A 19,548-nucleotide genomic window follows, 5' to 3' on the forward strand; every position below is an offset into this window, starting at 1 on the left:
ATTCCTTCAAGGGGATTCAAATTGCTGCCAAGTGCAGCTTTCAACCTCACTGCTCAGCACTGAATCTTCTCTTCTTGTTTCAAAATCAACGCTCTGATACCATGTGAAATTTCCTACACCAAAGGAACCCCTACTGCAACAAATCTGAATCTACATCGCCTACTTGATGTTAATTCATCAAGTTATTCTTCTGAATACTGAAGAAAATTACTTCTGCGTCCTACACTAATTAAATATTTGATCTCATGAAACAAAAAACAGAGCAAAGAAAAAGATACATAGGACACACTTATTTTTGGACACAATAGTCCCCAGAAAAACCTAATGCGGGAAACCGGTGTAGCAGCTCTGAGGGTTTATTAGTATGCAGGAGAAATATCTTAATACAAATCTAGGATCCTCATCTAGCGATCCTTTACAAAGAAAATATTTGCGGAAAATCTGAGTGAGTTTTACCTCACTTCACGTTGCAGAATTCCGGTTGATCCAACAACAAGACCGACTAACCCCGGCTACTTCTGTGCTGGCCTTGTGGAGGCCCTACGTCAGCCTTTCAGGATTTGCGTCAGCTCTGCGTCACCTCTTATGCCGTCTGCGTCAGCTATCCCGACTATTCTGGCAGTTCCCGACAGTTCCGTCTGCTGCATGACAGTCAACTTTTCACTTCTGCACTGGCCTTTCTGGCTCTGCGTCAAGGCTGCTTGGGCTCAGACTAGTCCAACGTCAGCTCTCCCGGCTACTGCACTGCCTCTCTGCAAGCTCTCTCTCCCTCTCTGTCTGTATTCTCCGGAAAGTCCTTCTCCTAGATTCTCACTGCGCCCTTCTGCTGCTGAATGATCACTTAGCTCGAATTTCTAAGCTTCCTTGCCCCAGAAATCGAACTCCAGATCATTTCTTTCTCTCCGTGTGTGTTTCCAAATGAACCCCAAGCCTCCATCTTATACTTTTCCTGTTGAGTCTTCAGCAACCGAGATTAAGTCTCTAATCAACGACTAAGATTAAAACATGACTTGATCCGCCTTCTAGATCATTCTCATCCATATTTTGATTAATACCCATTAATATTTTAATTTCCCTAAGTTTAGACTTAGGAACTCCATTAAAAATATTAATTATTTAAAAAAATACAATCCACGTGGAAATTCACCAAAAGATAAAGGAGAATTTCACTTTATGATAAAGGAGAATGTTGAAAATGGAAGATAAAGGAGTATGCCACTTTTAGTTTAAAAATTTAAATCACCATTAATTACATAGCATTAGTAGGGCCTGGACATATCCACTTCCTAGTGTTTGGAATTCATTCCAACATTAGAAAATTGCTCTTTAGCCACTCTCCAAAACTGTGATTGAATTATAGAAGAATGAGGCAAAAATTTGATTTTAAGACAATGCGGGCTGCTATTTCATCGGACACATGTCAAAATTTTGGGACACAAAGTAGGGCTCGTGTTGGACACAAGTTTGACTTGTGTCTTAGGAGTAGGATACGTGTCGAACCCATGTCATACACGTGAAATTTGTGACACAGAGGGTGGGGGAGTGGGGAGATGGGGGGGAGGAAGGTAACTTCAAAATATATGGAACATTTTTCAAAAAATTCCCTTTATATATATACCTAGTTATTTTCTTAAAAATGGAATAAATAAGCTTGAACCCTTTATAACTTTGAATTGGATTAAGCCCTTTTTATTTTTAAGTTGAAACCAATGTTGCAAACATTGGCATCAGGATAAAATTGGCAAGGGTCTGAAAAACCAAAAAATCCTAAAGATTGAGAAAACATTGATAAAAATTGGCAAATGACCGAAAAATTAAGGTACCACCAAAATATCGTTAAAATTCGGCAAACATCAGCTAGGCCAAAATTTGTGATTTCATGGCTTTTTCAAGATAAAATTGTTTGCAACACTGATTGAAATCCCCTTGATAACTACGTATGGCCCACTAGTGGGTAACTTAAAATAATAATCTGCTTTATTAATAGGTGCAGCCCTTTGGGTGGGAGTTTCTTTTTGGAAATTAATATTGCAGAATTAACTTGATGGGGACAAGAACAATAGTATGATAGCAAGGCGGGCAAGTGACAGTGGCTGTATGACTGAGAATGAAGTAGAGTACGACAGTTGTATGACTGGTGGGGAATGTGGTATTGCAGATCAGAAGAAATTGAACTGCATAGAATTTGCACAGAATTCTGCATGATGGATGCTGTACAGAGATGTACTGTACTGGTGGTGGTACGGACTATGAATGCATGAACAGCCGCGGATTTGCGCAGAATTCTGCATGGCGTATGCTGTACGGAGATTTGCCATTGGTATACGGACTATGAATGCATGGACAATGGCAGCAGTTGTATGGGCGGCCACTCAAAATAAAGATTACTGTACAAATGACACAAATGAAATCTGCAAGAATTGTATGCATAACACTGATGGGACAGATTTGTACAGGTGATTGGATTGTATGGATGACAGTTGTCGTCATACATTAACTATTTGACAGTTATAGCAGTATGAATGAGGAAGTCGACTATATGAGATTTAACACATCTAATAGTTGTGTATGGCAGACTGCATGGTGCACGGGTGGACACAACAACTGATATATGTATATATATTTTGATCATTGAATTTTGCAACTGATTTTTATTTTGTCAACAGATATTATCATGTTTTTTCAATGGCCAAGAGCCTGAGAGTGGTCAAAGACCTCAATAAATCAGACAAACTATGAAAATATAAGCATTGGCCAAAAGCTGGATCAAACAAGGTTTGATAAGGAGTATGGCCAAAGGTCAGAATTAGAAATGAAGCTACCAAATATGATAGCCAAATCTGGCTCAACAATTACATATGCATATATATATATATATATATAAGAGTAAAAATGATAGTGGAAAATATGATTGTTTACAAATGAGGTCCCCATATATATGCCTAGGTGGAAGTGCCCTTTCATGAAGAGTCATGTTGTTTAGAATATACATGACCCTTCATTATTACTAATTATCTCTTATTAGTTATTATTTAATAATATTTATATTGTTATATTCATAACATTATCTTTCAATTTTTGTGTCTATCGTCAAAATTCCAACACATTTCCGGCACTCTGAATTTAGATGCAGTGTTTACTATAGTTTTTGTTCCTAGTTTATGATTCCCTATAAGGAAGCTTGGATATTCACTGTCAAATATTTTACCAAGCAGTTTCTGATTTTTTAATACTCTAATTGTTTTTGTTTGTTTTTATTGACAGGTTCATAGCGAATGAAATTTTATCCTATATCAATAATTAATATCCTTGCTGTGGCCTTTTCTTATTTGACTAACAAACCTATATTTTAAAGTTCCTCATCCTCGACATTCTATAACATAGGCAGCACATTGCTTGTTTTTTCATTTATTGCTTTGTTAATTTTCATGTTTTTGCAACGCATTTCATTTAAGACATTGTCTTTACTGGATAATAATTTATGTGATGTCTATGTCCAAATTTTTTGTAATTGTCTTCTTTTCAGATTTTGATTGTGTAATCTCCATTTATTTTTTAATAGTGCTGCGATGATATTTCCATTTGTTCCCAGCCAAATTTTGTTTTTTCATAATTGTGTGTTTGATATGGATTTTTTTTTTAATTAATTGTTTGTTGAAGAATTTTGGAAAGTAAAAATGGAATTATGTACAGTTGAAATCATAATTGATACTGTTATTTTGGTAGTAATAACTAGTAAACTGTTTTGAGGAGCTCAATAGGATTGCATTTCTTCTGCTTCTGTTTTTGTTCCTTGCCCGTGTCTGTAAATTTTAGTATTATTACTAGAACATGAATTGGTGCTTATTTCTGTATACAATGGCCCTGTTTTCAGGAGGTGCAATCCTAGGTTTGCCTATTTTAGATCCTCTAGCTGGGATTTTAGTCTCAGGCATGGTTGTAAAAGCTGGCTTACAAACAGGCTACCAAAGGTACTTCTCTCTCCTGCAAATATTTGCTATTATCTAAAAAAGGCTTTTACATGTTCACACTACTATGTATGTTTTTTCACAATGGGTTGATAGGTATTGATGATAACTAGAATTGACTCCTAAAGCAACTGGTTCCGATTCCCCAGAGAGTCCTTTTGAAAGAACTGTAGCTGCGAGAACTAGAGCTGCTACTAGGAGGGTTGTTGAGGTTAGTCCCTTCCCTATTAGACAACCTATCCTTGGGGCTAGGCAACTCTTCCCTAATAATCCTTGTCCTCCAACCATGAATAGGTCTTGGGAGCTTGCATCCTTCAAGTCTCTAGAATTTAGTAGATTTCCTGATGCTCCTCATCCTCTGCCTGATAAGTACCATGAATGGATACCTAAATTTAATGGCATTGATGTCACCATAGCGGAAAGAAATGTTCACAATTTCTATTGAGCGATGGGTACTATGTGATTTGACCATGATGATGTCATCATGATGCTCTTTTGCCTATCATTAGATGGTGATGCCAGGGACTGGTATTTTAGCCTACCTTAAGGAAGCATCACTAATTGGGATCAATTTCAGATGCATTCAAGAAAACATGGGCATTTGAGTTGGATGGGTGTATGGTTCTTGATAGATTCCTAGCTATGGGCAAGAATGACAAAGAAAATATTACAAAATTCATCTGAAGGTTTGATAATCAACTTAGGGAAATTCTTAACAGGCTTAGGCCTTTCGATGCCATTATCCTTGAGAGATTGATTAAGGGCTGCTGAGGGCACATGACTTATGTCCTTCGGGACAAGGCCCCTAACTCCTTGGTTGAGGCTAAGATGATAATGATGGCGGCTGAACAAAACTTGAATGCTATGCAAATTGACATGTTCAACTATCCTAAGATTAAACTTGAATCTAATCTGAAGTCAAAGTCTCATCCTGGTGAAGTTATACGAGCCTTTGCTCAAAATTAGAGATATTTACGACTGAAGTCACCGAAGGCCAAAAGACCCTCATTAATTGAATGCCTACTTTAGAGAGAGAGAGGGTCTAGGTCAAATTTTCGTCTTAGAAATCAATTCAACAAGGACAAATCCTTTCATAAGAAAGTCACCAAAGGAGACCGTACCATCCAACAAAATGTTCCCAACATTCTTGCTCCAACCATTTTGGTAGGGCAAGGAGGGTTACCTTGGGATAACTCTTCTAAGGATCCTCTAGAGGATAGTCCTTATGAGCAAGATGAAGAGGAGGAGGATCTCGAGCATTTGAAAGTCACAGGTGAGCCTCACCTTTTCAATATCCTACTTGGGGACTCCTATGTTCAGGCACAACATAGCCAAGCCTAAATCAATGGTAATGAAACTGAGCTTGTCCTAGTTGTAGAGAATAGTGGAAGGTTTGTAGCGTTGGAGAATGCAACTAAGTTCGATCTTCATAATTGTATGAAAATGAATTTTATGTAAAAAGATATATATATATATATATATATATATATATATATATTTTCTTTTCAATCATGGGTTTCATGCTCAAGAAATTATTATTTTATTTGATAAGCATGTTCTTCATGCTTCTAGGTTTTCTTGAGTCAAAGAGTCAAAGTCCTATTTGGACCTATTGTAAAGAAAAAGGAAAAAGAATTTTTAATTATGTATTTTGGGAAAAATTCCCTCTAGAAGTCAAGTCGGCCCTGCTTGTCATGTAGGCTCTGCCCCAAGGGACATGACTGTTTGCACCCCTCTGGACTAGTATAAATAGAAGAAAGTTGGAGCTCATTTTGGACACACAATTTGGAGCATCTGATATGAAACTTCGCAGAGAAAGAGGGTCAAAATCTAAGCAGAAAAAGGGTTTGACTTGGCTTCTATGGGTTGGAAGGGTCTTGGATATCTCATTTGATCTGATTCTATAAGAAGAGAATTTTTCTGGGTTTCACCCTTGGAGGGGTTTTGCCCTTGCTTGGAGCCTATATCTTGGCTTCTCTTTTTTTGTGACTTCATGTTTTTATGTTTAGTGATTGCTTGTTGAAAGAAGAAGAATATGATAAGATAATGCCAACAAATTCACAAGTAATTATTAAAAGAAAGGGAAAAACGAATTTAACTTGCAAACCTTCTATTTCTCCAACATGGTATCATAGGTAAGGTTTGGCAAAGGAAGACTTGAGATCACACTTTGTTGGCAGAGGTTTGATGCATCTTTAACAAATATTTCTTTGTGGTTTTATTAAAAGAAGTTTGTATGGTATGATATACTTTGCATATCACTCAAGCAACTTGCATGACAAGGCCCTTGTCGTGGCTCGCACTTATAATTTAAACATTGATTCAAACTCATGTTACAATAGATCACTGTGTTTCAGATATACAATGGGTGCAATATACAGTAAATCGCACATACTATTCTATGGCTTACTTTCTATAATGATGTATGGTTCGACGTGTATGGTTCATTGGCTAACTCAACATTGGCATCACTTAATTTAGAGGCAACGTATTACAGAACGTGATTCACATCCCACGATGTACTTTGTGCATCATATCATTACACCTGATGGACTTGTCGCTCGATTTGTGAACATCACTTGATTTAGTGGCTTGATTTGCATATTGCCTGTACAAGGCTCGCTTCACCTATGGTTTGCACTTTCTATTTGGATAACAACATTACAACGGGTCCCTATTTCTTATGACGACCTCACATGACTTCGATATATGGATCTGTGGTTCGACAAGAGATCTAAATGGCATTGCAAATGTACAAAGGCATCACAATTGTATAGGTGGCATTGGATTCGCTATAATACACAATGGCAAGGTCTTGATATAATTCACTATGGCTTTGTCTCGCTATGATCATTGTGGCTGGTTTGGTAGTAGCATTATCTCGCATCATATATCTTTGAGTGGCTTGGCTCCATGGCCGTCGCATGGTGTAGTATCCATAGGGGAAAATTAACAGTAAATTTTCCTAAAAAACTGACCCTACTGGCCAAGGAACTGCGCTGCCTCTTGAGGGTTTCGAACTGTTGCCTCTGCAGAGATTCGAAATTCCTCCTCCTCTTGCTACTGAGCTCTCTGGCTTATGATTTGTGCTCTGATACCATGTGAAAATTCTGAAGCCTGGAATCCTACTGCAACAACTGATATTATCTCTTCTATTTGTTAAATAGATTAAACAAATTATTTGCAGTTTCTTACAACAAATATCAAAATAAATACACTGTAACCTTCACAAATTAAATATTGCGGAAAAATTAATGCAAGGAAAATTAGAGAAATGCTAGCACACATATAAGCACTGTAACACAATTATTTTTGGACCATCGTCCCTGGAAAAACACAATGCAGGAAAATCGGTGCAACAGACGAGGGTTTCTTTATTATTCTTTAGCATTAATTCATGTACAAGATATTAGGCAACAAAAATAGAGAAAGAAACACTGAAAGAAATTTAGCAATAAATTTCTCACTCTCCACAATGCTTCTCTAACCCTGAAACAGACCCTTTTCCCTTACGCTGGTCTCACTGTGTCATCCTCTGCACAGTGCCCTAATGAAGTGTGACCTCTCTCGCGCTTGCCCTTCCAGAATTTATTCTGCACTCTCTGACTACTGCTGATGCCCTCTCTCTCTCCCCTACAAGTCACCCTCTAACTCTATCTTCTGTTGCTGAACTTTAGCCACTGAGAAAATTGATCTGCGTAGGCAACTGAGTATCTACACTGGTACGTTCTTGATCTACCCATCGACTTCTTATAATGTTCTGTTGGAGCACCAACAATGAAGATTAAAACATAATCGATGGCCCAGTTTAATTCCCTGTCGATCCGTGTGAGTTTCTTGATGATTCTCAACACATCTCAAGGCAATTTCGAAATTTCTGGGGAGAACTAGAGTTTCGTTGCCAGAAGCTGGGCAGAGGTTCTCGAGGCTAGGAGAGACGTTTTCACAAACAACAACTGATCCGACGACTTGAGGAGAAGCTGTGTCGAGTTGAGTGCAGGAGCAACTGCGCTATGGTGGCTACGCAAAGCCAGTTTGGACGACTCAATTTGAGCTCAAGTCAGTGTCCGGATTCGTCTGTGGAGTGAAGAAATTCAGCACTAGGTTTTTCTTGGCAGTATTTCTTTGTAGGATTGCCCGTTTCGACATCTAGTTGTACTCATAATATTTCACTGTTGCATAATAATAAAACCCTCAACTGCTCACCAGTTTTCTCAAGTTGGGTTTTTCTTGGGACATTTGTCCAAAAAAAACTGTCATTTTATGTGCGTGTGCTAGCATTTCTTCCAGCGTTTATTCTTCTGCAATTTTCTTTGTGTAGGTTGAAGCGTGAGTTATTCAGTATTTGCTGTAGGAAACAATAAATAAATTGTTAATTGTTAATAACAATTAGGAGATAATTTCCAGTTGCTGCAATAGGTTTCTAGTTTCGGAATTTTCACATGGTATCAGAGTCCAAATGATCAGCTGGTGAGATCAGTAGCGAAGGAAGAGGGAGTTTCGTTCATTGAGGAGCAACAAATCGAAATCCCCAGAGGTTGCATAGTCACCTTGGCCAAGAGGTCAAATTCTTGAGGAGAATCAAATTTTCTGAGAGAGGGACATAAAAATTCTATCTCTCCAGATCAAGGGATTCCAAAGGCGTAGGGAGCAACCATTATTTTTTGTAGAGCAAATCTCTAGCTGGACGCAATAGTTTTGCAGCAGTTTGCTAGAGCAAAACTAGGGTCGGGTGGAAGAAGAGCACACTGAGGGAAAATTTTGGTTGTGGTCAATCTAATCCTTATCCACAAATTCTTCTTTTCTAAATTCTGCCCATTTAAGGCCAAGCTTGCTAACTAGGGCTTGGGACGAATCCCTAGGCAAGGAGTATTTTTGGTATTGAAGAGCCTAAATGTCATGACCATGGCATTTTCCATAAAATCTCTTCTTTTTGTGGGCACCCACTTTAATCTTGTCCATAAGTTTCCTTGCCCTAGTTGTTTGCCCTATGTAAAACCCTAGTCTAGTCTTGCTTCAAATTAGGGGCTTGTTTGAGGGTTTCATGAGCCTTTCCCTTGTTGAAAAATACCTGTTGGAAACCCTTTCTCTTTGCGTTGACATTTGGCCACCCTAACACTTGACCAATCAATCAAGCCCTTGGTCTTGTGCTCTTAACCCAAGGCCTCTATAATGAAAGCAAATTGATTCCAATAGGATTTCTAAGCCGAAATTGTGGCTTGCTTGTAGAAGGTCTCATTGAGTCACCTTGTGCCCTAACCCTAGAATATCCATTAGGTGACCTTTTGACATGTCAGGACTCCTCCCACTGATGAAAATCCATAAAGAGTAGGGGGTTTTTGCTGTGGTGACAGTGATCCATCACCCCATTGTTCTCACTTGGTCTAGTGTTAGCCTTGTAGGGTGCCCCTCTCCAAGGCCTGCTAGATTTTGCAGCAAACACAATGAAGAACAACCACATAAATTGGCCCTTTCTTCTCTGCAATGGTATGGCCTCAAGTACGACCTCTCTCTAGTAGAATACAACTCCTTTTCTTCAGTAGATCTTAGCCAGGGTTCGGTCTCTCCTCCAACAGGAAACTTGGCTCTGATACTCAACCTCTTTGTCTTGCAAACACGTCCTAGCCTCTAGGGTTTGGCCCCTCTCGCATTGCTCAATTTGTCCGAGCTACGAACCTTCTTTATCTGAACAAGGTGGCCCCTTCTCTTAGCTGCTAGACCTTTCTTCTCACCCAAATCGGATCTCTTCTCTCTTAGTCAATGTGATCTCTAATGTGTCCACCAACTCATACAAACAATTTACAATTTCTCACATAACCCTATTTCCTCCTCGAGATCTTCATAAAAAATATCGAACGCCAAAATTTGGTCTTATCACTTTCTTTGATTTTTTCAAATGGAAATATTAATTTCCAAAGTTTTTAACTTTATTAATTTGAGTTACAAAGCCAATAATGACTAATTAAATTAATTATGATGCTATTCCTAAGTTTGGACTCGGGAAGAATTAAAAATATGCCGAAATAAGTAAATTTTCAAGATATCTTTTGCATGCCTGAACACAAGGCCTATGTAAAGATACCTATCCAAACTACAATTCTAACGCTCCATTGAGCTTAATCTCTCAGCCACAATACATATTAAATGCACAGTTGTCGATCCACTTAGAACTGTTGTACAGTTCCACATGAATTCAATCCTTTGGATGAATTATTCATCCATACGCTTTCTTTCTTGACCATGATACAAATTTAATTAATTGCGTGCCTGTAAAATTCTCATTGCCTTACAATTTAATTGATCAAGTTGCCATACAAAAAAATCACTTGTCAACTGTATTAATTGCTCAATTAATTATTGGTCCAAATGGATGTTTTGTACAAATTCTTGCTGGGCTGTATAGATGTCTCTTGAAGGATTTCTCCTTTGCAACTCTCTCTTTTTCTTTGTGCTTGTGGGTTTTCCAAACTTGGCCTTGACGTTGTCTTTGTAGTTGCCAAAGGCTAGAGTTGCTGTGGCTTTGATATCATGTTAAACCATGGACAATATGAGAGACAAGCGAGAGAATATGATTGAATGGGAGAGATATTATTTCAATGTATTTCAAATTAAATAAGATGATATGTATAAAAGTATAAAAGGAGGCTTTAGGGTCAGTTAGAGATACACAAAGATTGATCAGTTAGTTCGATTTTCTAGAGCAGGGTTTGCTAAGAGAAATCGAACTAGTGATCAGAGTTGCAGCAAGGGGCCGTGAGTGCATAGCAGAGAGGTAGAGATAGTGCCGGAAGACCAGCGGAGAGGCAGATTCAGAGCCTGCAGGAGCCACACAGAGGGCCAGAGTGATTGCGTAGGGGGCCAGAGGGCCTGCGTGGGTGATGTAGAGGGCCAGAGAGCCAGCACAGAGCCTCTGTAGGCTGACGCGGGGGGGGGTTCTAGGCTGACGTAGAGGCCAGGAGGGCTAACGCAGAGCCTCAGAGAGGTGCTGGAGAGAGTTTTGTGGAGTAGACTTTCAAAATATCTGCTATCGAAGAGAGGTATTACTGCAAGATAGATTTCTCTGTCGGGTGAGCCAGTTTGGCACCCAGTTGTACTCAAGAAAAGCTTCTTAATAATAAAACCCTCAGAATTGTTGCACCGGTTTTCCCAAGTTGGGTTTTTCCGGGGACAATTGTCCAAAAATAACGGTGCCCCTTGTGTGTTTGTTTATTTCTTTTAGTTGATGACCTGTAGATGGTTGAGACTGCATTGTGTTTATTTCAGTATTTATATGGTTAAATAACTTGTTCAGTAATTAAACAAGTATGTGAAATAAACTAGATAGTGCAGGAAAATTTCTAATGGGTTAGACTTAGAATTTTCAACATGGTATCAGAGGGTTGTAGATCACAGGAGAACTGAAGGCACCAGGTGAATCAGAGAATTTACAGAGAAGGAGTTGTCCCGAGAGATAAAAGTTGTTCCTAAGTAGAAAGCAACAGAGAAGGAGTGATGCAAAAGGGCCTGCGTCATCATTTCGAGCCGAAGAGAGGCCAGTGTAGAGGTAGAGGAAGGAAGAAGAGTCTCACGAGGAGCCACGTCATCCTACTCAGCTAGGTAGGAGTGACGCAATTGGCCAGAAGAGCAATTTAGCCTTGCCGGGATTGCACAGAGCCAAGAGGCTTAGTTTCTTCAGTTGTTGGGGCAAGTAAGCTGTGGGCAGATTGTGGAGTGTGAGCTGGTGGGGTGTTGTTGCTGTCGAGACAAAACAGTACCTAACGGGACAGAACCAAGGTAGAAGGGAGTCGCTACCTAGGCGGATTTCTAGCCAAGAAATCCAGATTAGTGTTGCAGGAGCAAAGGAGATCAGAGAGGTATGGTTCGACTGTTGGCAGAAGGATTTACAAGAGGGAAATCGAGACTCAGAGGGAGTGTAGAAGAGAACTTCGAGGAGGGAAGTAGAGACTTAGAGGGAGTCAAAGAGAGCTTCCAGGTGGGAAGTAAAGACTCAGAGGAGTTGAAAGGAAGAGCAGAGATGGCAATGAATGGACTGAGGGATTAGGGCAGGTTGGACATCGCATCCAACTTTGTCATCTGGAAGGTCAGGGTCTTGTCTGTTCTGGATAGACATCACATCAAGGCCTTCGGCTTGAGAATCGTGCCTATCCTAGTCGACCTAGCTGATAATGAAAGGTATGAGGATGCGATGGCGAAGGCAAAGTGCATAATCCTTGATGGGTCAAGGATCATGTAGTTCAGCATATTGCCGAGAAGAACAAGGCAAAGGAAATGTGGGATACCTTGATGACATTGTATCAAGGCACTTCCGTGCAGAGGAATATGCTATGGGAGAATTAGCTGCGGTCGTATCAAATGCAGAAGGGGGAGCAGATAGATCACTTCCTCAACAGATCGCAGGAGATTCGGGACCAACTGTCTTCCATAGGGGCCACGCCGGATCAGGAGTTGATGGTGAGGACTGCCCTAAACGCAGTCTCTGAGGAGTGGGAGACATTCGTCCAAAACATTTTGGGCAGAGATAATCTTCCAGGATGGGAAGAATTATGGGTAGCGCTTTGCCAAGAAGAGATCAGACAACTGACCAAGGCGAGAAGTAGTAGCAAAGGAGCCCGGGTCAAGAAAGGGGAGGAAGAGGATACAGCTCTGGCATCTGCAGGGCAGCGAGGGAAGTGGAAGAAGGACATCTCCAAGATTAAGTGCTTCAACTGTGGGGAGCTGGGCCATTATGCAACCTAGTGTCCCAGGAAGAAGAATAAGGGAGAGGCTTCTGACTCTGAGGCAACGCCAGCTAAGGCGAAGAAGGAGGTAGAGGATGATGACGATTGTGAATTGAGTGCTCATGTACCTCTAGAGAAGAGGTGGGGAGACATTGAGCTGTAGTTAGGAGGACTACAGAAGATGTAGGGGCAAGGATCCTTGAGGTACCCGAACTCTTGGATCATATTTGGCTATGGGAGCCCTGAGTGACAGTGGCAGGATGACGGATCTTGGTAGAAGCAAGATGCGGATGGAGCGGCAAAAGAGTGCTAGAATGCAGTAGTCCCTAGCAGCGTAGAGAGGGTTGCAACAATGCGAGAGGCATAGAGGAGGTTGCAGCTGTGCAGGAAGGCACAAAGGTGTTTGCAGTAGTGCGAGAGGCACAAAATTGTTGCAACAACGCAGAGGCAACAAAGGGAGCACATAATAGTAGCAGAGAGAGCTTCAATATCAGGAGGGCTTCTAGCCTAACAAGGATGTCAATAGTTGGGTGGATCAGTTACTTACTTCTCAGTAACTGAGTTGCAGTGCAGTAGCAGTAGCGGTAGTGCTATGGGCAGCACGACGTAGCATGATGAGAGAGGGCTGTAGTGCAGATGTAGTGTTGGGAGAAAGGACCAGCAACAACACAAATGCAGAGGATCTGCCGTATAGATGTAGCAGTGGCAGTGGCAGAGCCTTGGGCAACAGTATAGGATGCAATAGTGCAAAGGATGTTGGGTAGCAAGGCCAAACATCAACATAGGTATTGGTGCCGGATGATGCACATTCCTCGCTAAGAGGAAGTGTTGGTTTGGGGTAGGATCGAATGTGATCTAGCCATGAAAATTGGTGGAGAGGTTAAAGCACATGAGAGCTCCAAGACCCAGAAATGGTTTGGGAAAATTCCACCCGGTTAAGGAGATATTAAAATAATTAATATTTTTAATGGGTTCCTAAGTCTAAACTTAGGAAAATAAAAATATTAATGGGTATTAATATAAAACTGGATGAGAAGGTTCTCAATGACATGGATCAAGCCAAATCTAATCTTAGCCGTTGATTAGAGATATAATCTCGACGGTTGAAGAGTCAATTGAAAATGTATAAGAGGAGGCTTGAGGGTCAGTTGGAGATACACCAAGATAGATCAGTGAGTTTGATTTTCTAGAGCGAGGTTTGTTAAGAGAAATCGAACCAATGATCAGAGTTGCAACGAGGGGCAGTGAGTGTATAGCAGAGAGGCAGAGATAGTGTCGATAGACTGGTGTAGAGGCAGGCGCAGAGCCTGTAGGAGCCACATAGAGGGCCAAAGTGATTGGCAGAGCGCCAGAGGGCCTGCATGGGTGACGCAGAGGGCCAGGGAGCCAGCGCAGAGCCTATGTAGGCTAACACAGGGGGTGCTAGGCTGACGCAGAGGCCAGGAGGGCTAACGTAGAGCCTCAAAGAGGTGCTGGAGAGAGTTTCGTGGAGCAGACTTTCAGAATATCTGCTTCTAAAGAGAGGTATTATTGCCAGATAGATTTCTCTGTCGGGTGAGCCAGTTTCGCACCTAGTTGTACTCAAGAAAAGCTGATTAATAATAAAACCCTTAGAACTGTTGCACCAGTTTTCCCAAGTTGGGTTTTTCTGGGGACAATTGTCCAAAAATAATGGTGTCCCTTGTGTGTTTGTCTATTTCTTTCAGTTGATGATCTGTAGATGGTTGAGACTGCATTGTGTTTATTTTAGTATTTATATGGTTAAATAACTTGTTCAATAATTAAATAGGTAGGTGAAATAAACCAAATAGTGTAGGAAAATTTCTAACGGGTTAGACTTAGAAATTTCAATAAAGGTTACTTGGGAGCGGGAGCGGTAGCGGGAGCGACATTTTCAGAAGCTCCCGGTTTGGGAGCGATTCCGGGAGCGTTTTTACATAATATATATATATATATATATATATATATATATATATATATATAGATATATATATATAATATTTTGATGCATATATGTCAACAAAAGCATGTAGAATGATGAATTATATATAAAAAAACATAGATCAAACCATATAACAACAATCATCTAGAGAGTACCTACGAGTGGAATGCCAAAATTTGTTAGACTTCATCAATATTCATGTAAAAACCATGTATTGTTTCCGAACACCATCAAGTGATTCCGCAAACCAAGTATACAGAGAAAGCACGCTCTAGAGAAGTGTGCCAATGTCTCCAACAATAAAATAATCATGTAAACCTTTGAAACTGTGCCCAAGAGAGTAGTGCTCCATTGAAGATTCTAAGTCTCTTCCAAATAAACCCCTGCAAGTGTGGAGAACTACGAAGTGAAGTAGGGTGCTCGAGTAATTAACCTGCAAGGTAAAAATGGATCAAATTAACGATTAAATGGTTAACGAAGATCATCATGTGTGTACAAAGGTTAATGCTCAAATAAAACATTAGTTCAACCTCCCAATATTCACCAATTGATTAAATCAACATGAACAAGTGTGCTATGAGGGGGTTACTGCAACAAGTGTTGGACCTTGTAAACATGTTGTATCTCCTAGAAAAGAACACTATGATAACAAGGATAATCAATGAATGAATTGAATTGATTACATGAGCAGAATGTAGCTCAATAAGTAATACAGAGATATTTACAGTAATAGAAACATCAAGTTTCTATTAGAAAATAGAAACAACTAGTTTCATCTAAGAAACTGCTAAAATGATAAAAATAGCAACAACTAATAAGAATGAGCATTAAACACTAAATAGTATTATTTTAATACCCTCCCTTAATGCTCAATCTATTTACAACGCCAATAGACCCTCTGAATTTTACAAATTTATCAGGACCAAGAGGTTTGGTGAAGATGTCTGCGGGCTGCTTCGTTGTGGGAACATATCGCAACTGAACAGGTCCATTTTCAACAAGTTGGCGAATGTAGTGGCAATGGGTTTCCACATGCTTTGTTCGTTCATGAAACACTGGATTCTTGGCAAGTTTGAGCACTCCCTGATTATCACAAAACAAGGGAGTAGGACCTGTCTGGGAAACATGCATATCCGCAAGCATACGTCGAAGCCAAACTGCCTCACAAAATGCCTTAACTGCTCCGCGATACTCTGCTTCTGTTGAGGAAAGAGCCACTGCCTACTGCTTCTTACTAGTCCAGGTGACAACACCGGATCCTAGACTAAACACATACCCAGTTGTAGATTTTCGGTCATCAATCGAACCGGCCCAGTCAGAATCTGTGTAACCTGTTAGCGCTTGAATTTGGCCTCAGGCTGAAAAAGACAAAATCCAAGGCAACATCAAACCACTTAGCCTCGTAGCTAGCCCTACGGGGTAGGAGAGGGCTCTCTCCAGGTCTATCTCGGCAAAAGGTCTTCAAAGGGCGGAGATGACCAATAAAGAACACTGATTTTAGGCTAGTAAACTGATTGAGAAGGTTTGATTTCAGATTTTTAGGGTTTTGGTGGAGAACAGGGGGAGAGCAATTTTGGTGCGGGGATGGGACACAACTTTTGTAGAGGTCTTTTTGGGGCAAGGTAGGAGATTGTCTTGATGCCTTTGATTTAAGTGAATGGATAGAAATGACCGGTGAGGAGCTAAAGAGAGCAAGAAACTTTCGAGAGTTCTCTTTAGACAGAGAAAACATAGATATTAAGCAAACTTAAAGGCAGAGCATATAAATTATGAATTCTACCTTAACACTTCATTTACTTAATGTGTAGAAAAGAAAAGTGGGAAAATGAGACACATAACACACTTACAAGTACAAGAGAGAAGCACACCATCAACACAAATAACCATAGGAATCCCAAATAGTGCTGCAAAACCCTGGTCTTTCCTTTGCTAAAATTGCAGAGATACAAAGTGTAATACAATAGAAGCTTATCCCTCAAGAGTCCAACCATGAAAATGACTAAGAAAATACATAATATAGGCAAGCTAACACATTCCCTTGCCTCTAGGGGTCGAGCTCATCATCCTAGGAGCTGTTTCAACCAATTCTAAACTGAGTACTAAAATCTAGGCAGTCAAAACCACTTGCCTCTATAAGCTAGGAAACCAATTCATTCATTAAATTTTTGACTTTTTATGAATGAATCTTCTAGAAGAGATAAATAAGTGCCATGACATCATAAAATTACATCAATTACATCAAGGAGGATGAAAAATCACTCCAAAAAGTCAAAACTAGTCAAATCTGCGTTTTGCTGAGCTGTAGGTGAAAATCTGGCAAATTTCCCTGATGCGTAGCGCCCCAATTCTCAACGCGTAGCGCGCCTTTGAGCCAACTTTTGAGGCACTTCCCGACATCCAAATGAGGCAAAAGTAGGCTTGTTGGAAAGGTCTGGATGTCTACTTTCCAACCCAAGTGGAATTTCTCAATTTGGTGTCCATTTGCCCCTCCAAAATTGCAATCTCCCAAGACTGCTTCTTGTGTGTCCAAAAAGTGGCAGAAAGTCATTTTTTGCATGTTTTTTGACCTTCTGAGGGCTCAAAACCTGATGAAATGTCTTGGCAATTGCTGAGCAAGTGTAATTTGTCATGACAAATCCAAAAATGCTGAGTTTTTGAGAAATGGACTTGCCCATCTTCAGGGTAGCGCGCGGCGCGCTACGCGTTGAGAGCAAAAACCTGTGTGTGGCACAAAAAAGTCAAAATTGACCAAAATTGCTCCAAATTCTCTGAAATTTGAGCTGAAGGTGTGTCATTTAGTACCATGCTCCTCCAAGGAAGCCTCAGCCAAAATATGAAGGGGATCGGGCCTTTTCCTCCGTTTTAGTGCCTTGGCCAACCGTCCTTTGAGCACCTTCATTCTTGCTTTACACACATGCATTCGAGCCCAATAGTGATTCTTCATGTGTCGGAGCATGTCTTTGTCCCTGTTTGCCTTTTCTATCAACCTCTCTAGATGTGTGTTCACCTGAATGAGCATAGAGCTTTGCTCCTTGGGTGTCAAATCACCGGGTCTCTTGCGAGCCAAGTTTCGGTCTTCTCGGATCCTCCGCAACTCATCAAGAGAGTGTTCATCCTCTAATTGCTTGTTGCGCTGCTTTAAATAAGTAATTGTCCAATTTGCCATCTCCAACTTTTGCTGCAACAAGTCATTTTCAGCCCTTAGTTGCTGGATGATCTCCTCTGACTCTAGGCTAGGAGAAATGATATCAAGGTCAACAACATCTATGCCTAGAACACCTGATGGCCCCTCATCAATCTTGGGCTGCTTGCCTCTCTCTGGTACCTGTGCTGCTGTCGAAAGCGAGGCCCCTTCCACCTGAGGTGGAGATAACACTCGCTGTGCTGATGAAGAAGGCGAGACCCCTTCCACCTAATGTGGAGATAATACTCGCCGTGCAGATGCAAATAAGGCCCTGTGGCCTCTCTGATATGTGACAAATGGAGGGGAGCTGACATGCTCGGACTCTGGAATGTCAAACTGATGTGAAGGCCTTCCCTCATCACGGACAACCTCAGGAGGTGGCTGTGGCACTGTGAACAAGTCATGAGAAATGAAATCTGCCCATGGAATACCCTGTTGTGCCAACTGATGCATGACCACAATCTTGATCAGTGCATAATGATAAATGCTCTTGTGTTGCTGTGCTGGGCTCTTTCTTTGCACCAAGGGCACCATCCTCTCTATATTTCGGCACATGAAGAATGGAATGTTCATCATTCATACCCGTGTGAAATGCATCAACAAACGGATATGGTACGAATACAGACGTGAAAATCTGCCCTCACAAGTGAAATAGCGAATGCATACTCGTCTCTTAAGAATCTGAAGGGAAAAACACCAGTTAGGTGCCTCATATATACAGGTTTGATATATGGCTCATAATGAAATCTGTCCAATTGCTGGCGCTTGTTCCACTCTTCTCCAATATTGGGTATCCCTGTTGCTTGAGCAACAATCTCGGGTGACAATGTGAAGTCCACTCCTGCAAGATTCACATGCCCATTGTGTAAATGTAGGACAAACAAGCGGGCCAATTCCTTGTGGTGTTGAATTTGGGAGATTCTCTCACAATATTCATAGCATGATTGATATCGGAAACATGACACTGCAAGTGGACAAGCTTGTAGATAAGCCAAAGAGGTGGGCTCCTCCCTGACATGCTGACCACCTTTACCACCCCTGTGATGCCTCCTTGGCACCTCTACCTCTGGTGTTGATTCACGGTCATCACTTTGCTCATAATCTGTTTCGGTTTCTAACATGGTTTTGGAGGCTAGTGACTGAAAAATAATGCTGACTGTGCACCCAATGAACTGCTGTTTTGACTTGTTTAGATGCTGTTACCAAGGGGACAAACACACATGGGAAATGTTAGGGAAAAGGGAACATTGAGGGGATTAGGGAAAACAAATGTGAAAGGAAATTTTAGGAAAGGAACATGGAACATATACAATCATAATTTGTGGGATTTTAATGGGAAGTGGGGTTTAGGAAATTTACATAGGATTTTAGGAATTAGTAGGGTTTAGGGATTTTAATGATTTTTAATAGGGAAATTATATGATTTGCATGGAAAAATGTCAAGGAAAATGGTGAGGAAAATATGGGGAAAGAGGAATGGAAAATGGGTAACCTTGGGCAGCAAATTTCAATGAAACCCTAACACACTTACATTTTTTAAATTTGATACAGCAAGGTAGGGTTTTACTCCATATTAGCATGGCATTTTTGCATGTTCATTGCTCATTCATCTTAGCCAAACCAAAACCACCATGGATTAGAGGCCTACCTGAAAAGATTTGGAGAGAGAAGCAGTTTTGGTGGCTTGCTGGTTATTTCCTGAGCAAGAAACCCAACGCGTAGCGCGCCCAGCCTGAT

General features: G+C 40.7%; 1 protein-coding gene across 3 annotated transcripts in view; it reads left to right on the plus strand.

Moving 5' to 3' along the window:
* LOC149201967 (metal tolerance protein 2-like) overlaps positions 1-19,548 on the plus strand; it is a 479,526-nt gene that overhangs the window by 212,976 nt on the left and 247,002 nt on the right. For all 3 annotated transcript variants that reach the window (XM_089403043.1, XM_089403042.1, XM_089403044.1), the window contains one exon: positions 3,875-3,971. In XM_089403043.1, coding sequence (XP_089259169.1) covers positions 3,875-3,971 — 97 coding nt within the window. The remainder of the gene's footprint in view (positions 1-3,874; positions 3,972-19,548) is intronic.

The sequence above is a fragment of the Pinus tabuliformis genome, chromosome 2_1 (genome assembly GCF_031772625.1).
Source record: "Pinus tabuliformis cultivar Carrire ecotype Pingquan chromosome 2_1, CPIR1, whole genome shotgun sequence".
Lineage (NCBI taxonomy): Eukaryota > Viridiplantae > Streptophyta > Pinopsida > Pinales > Pinaceae > Pinus > Pinus tabuliformis.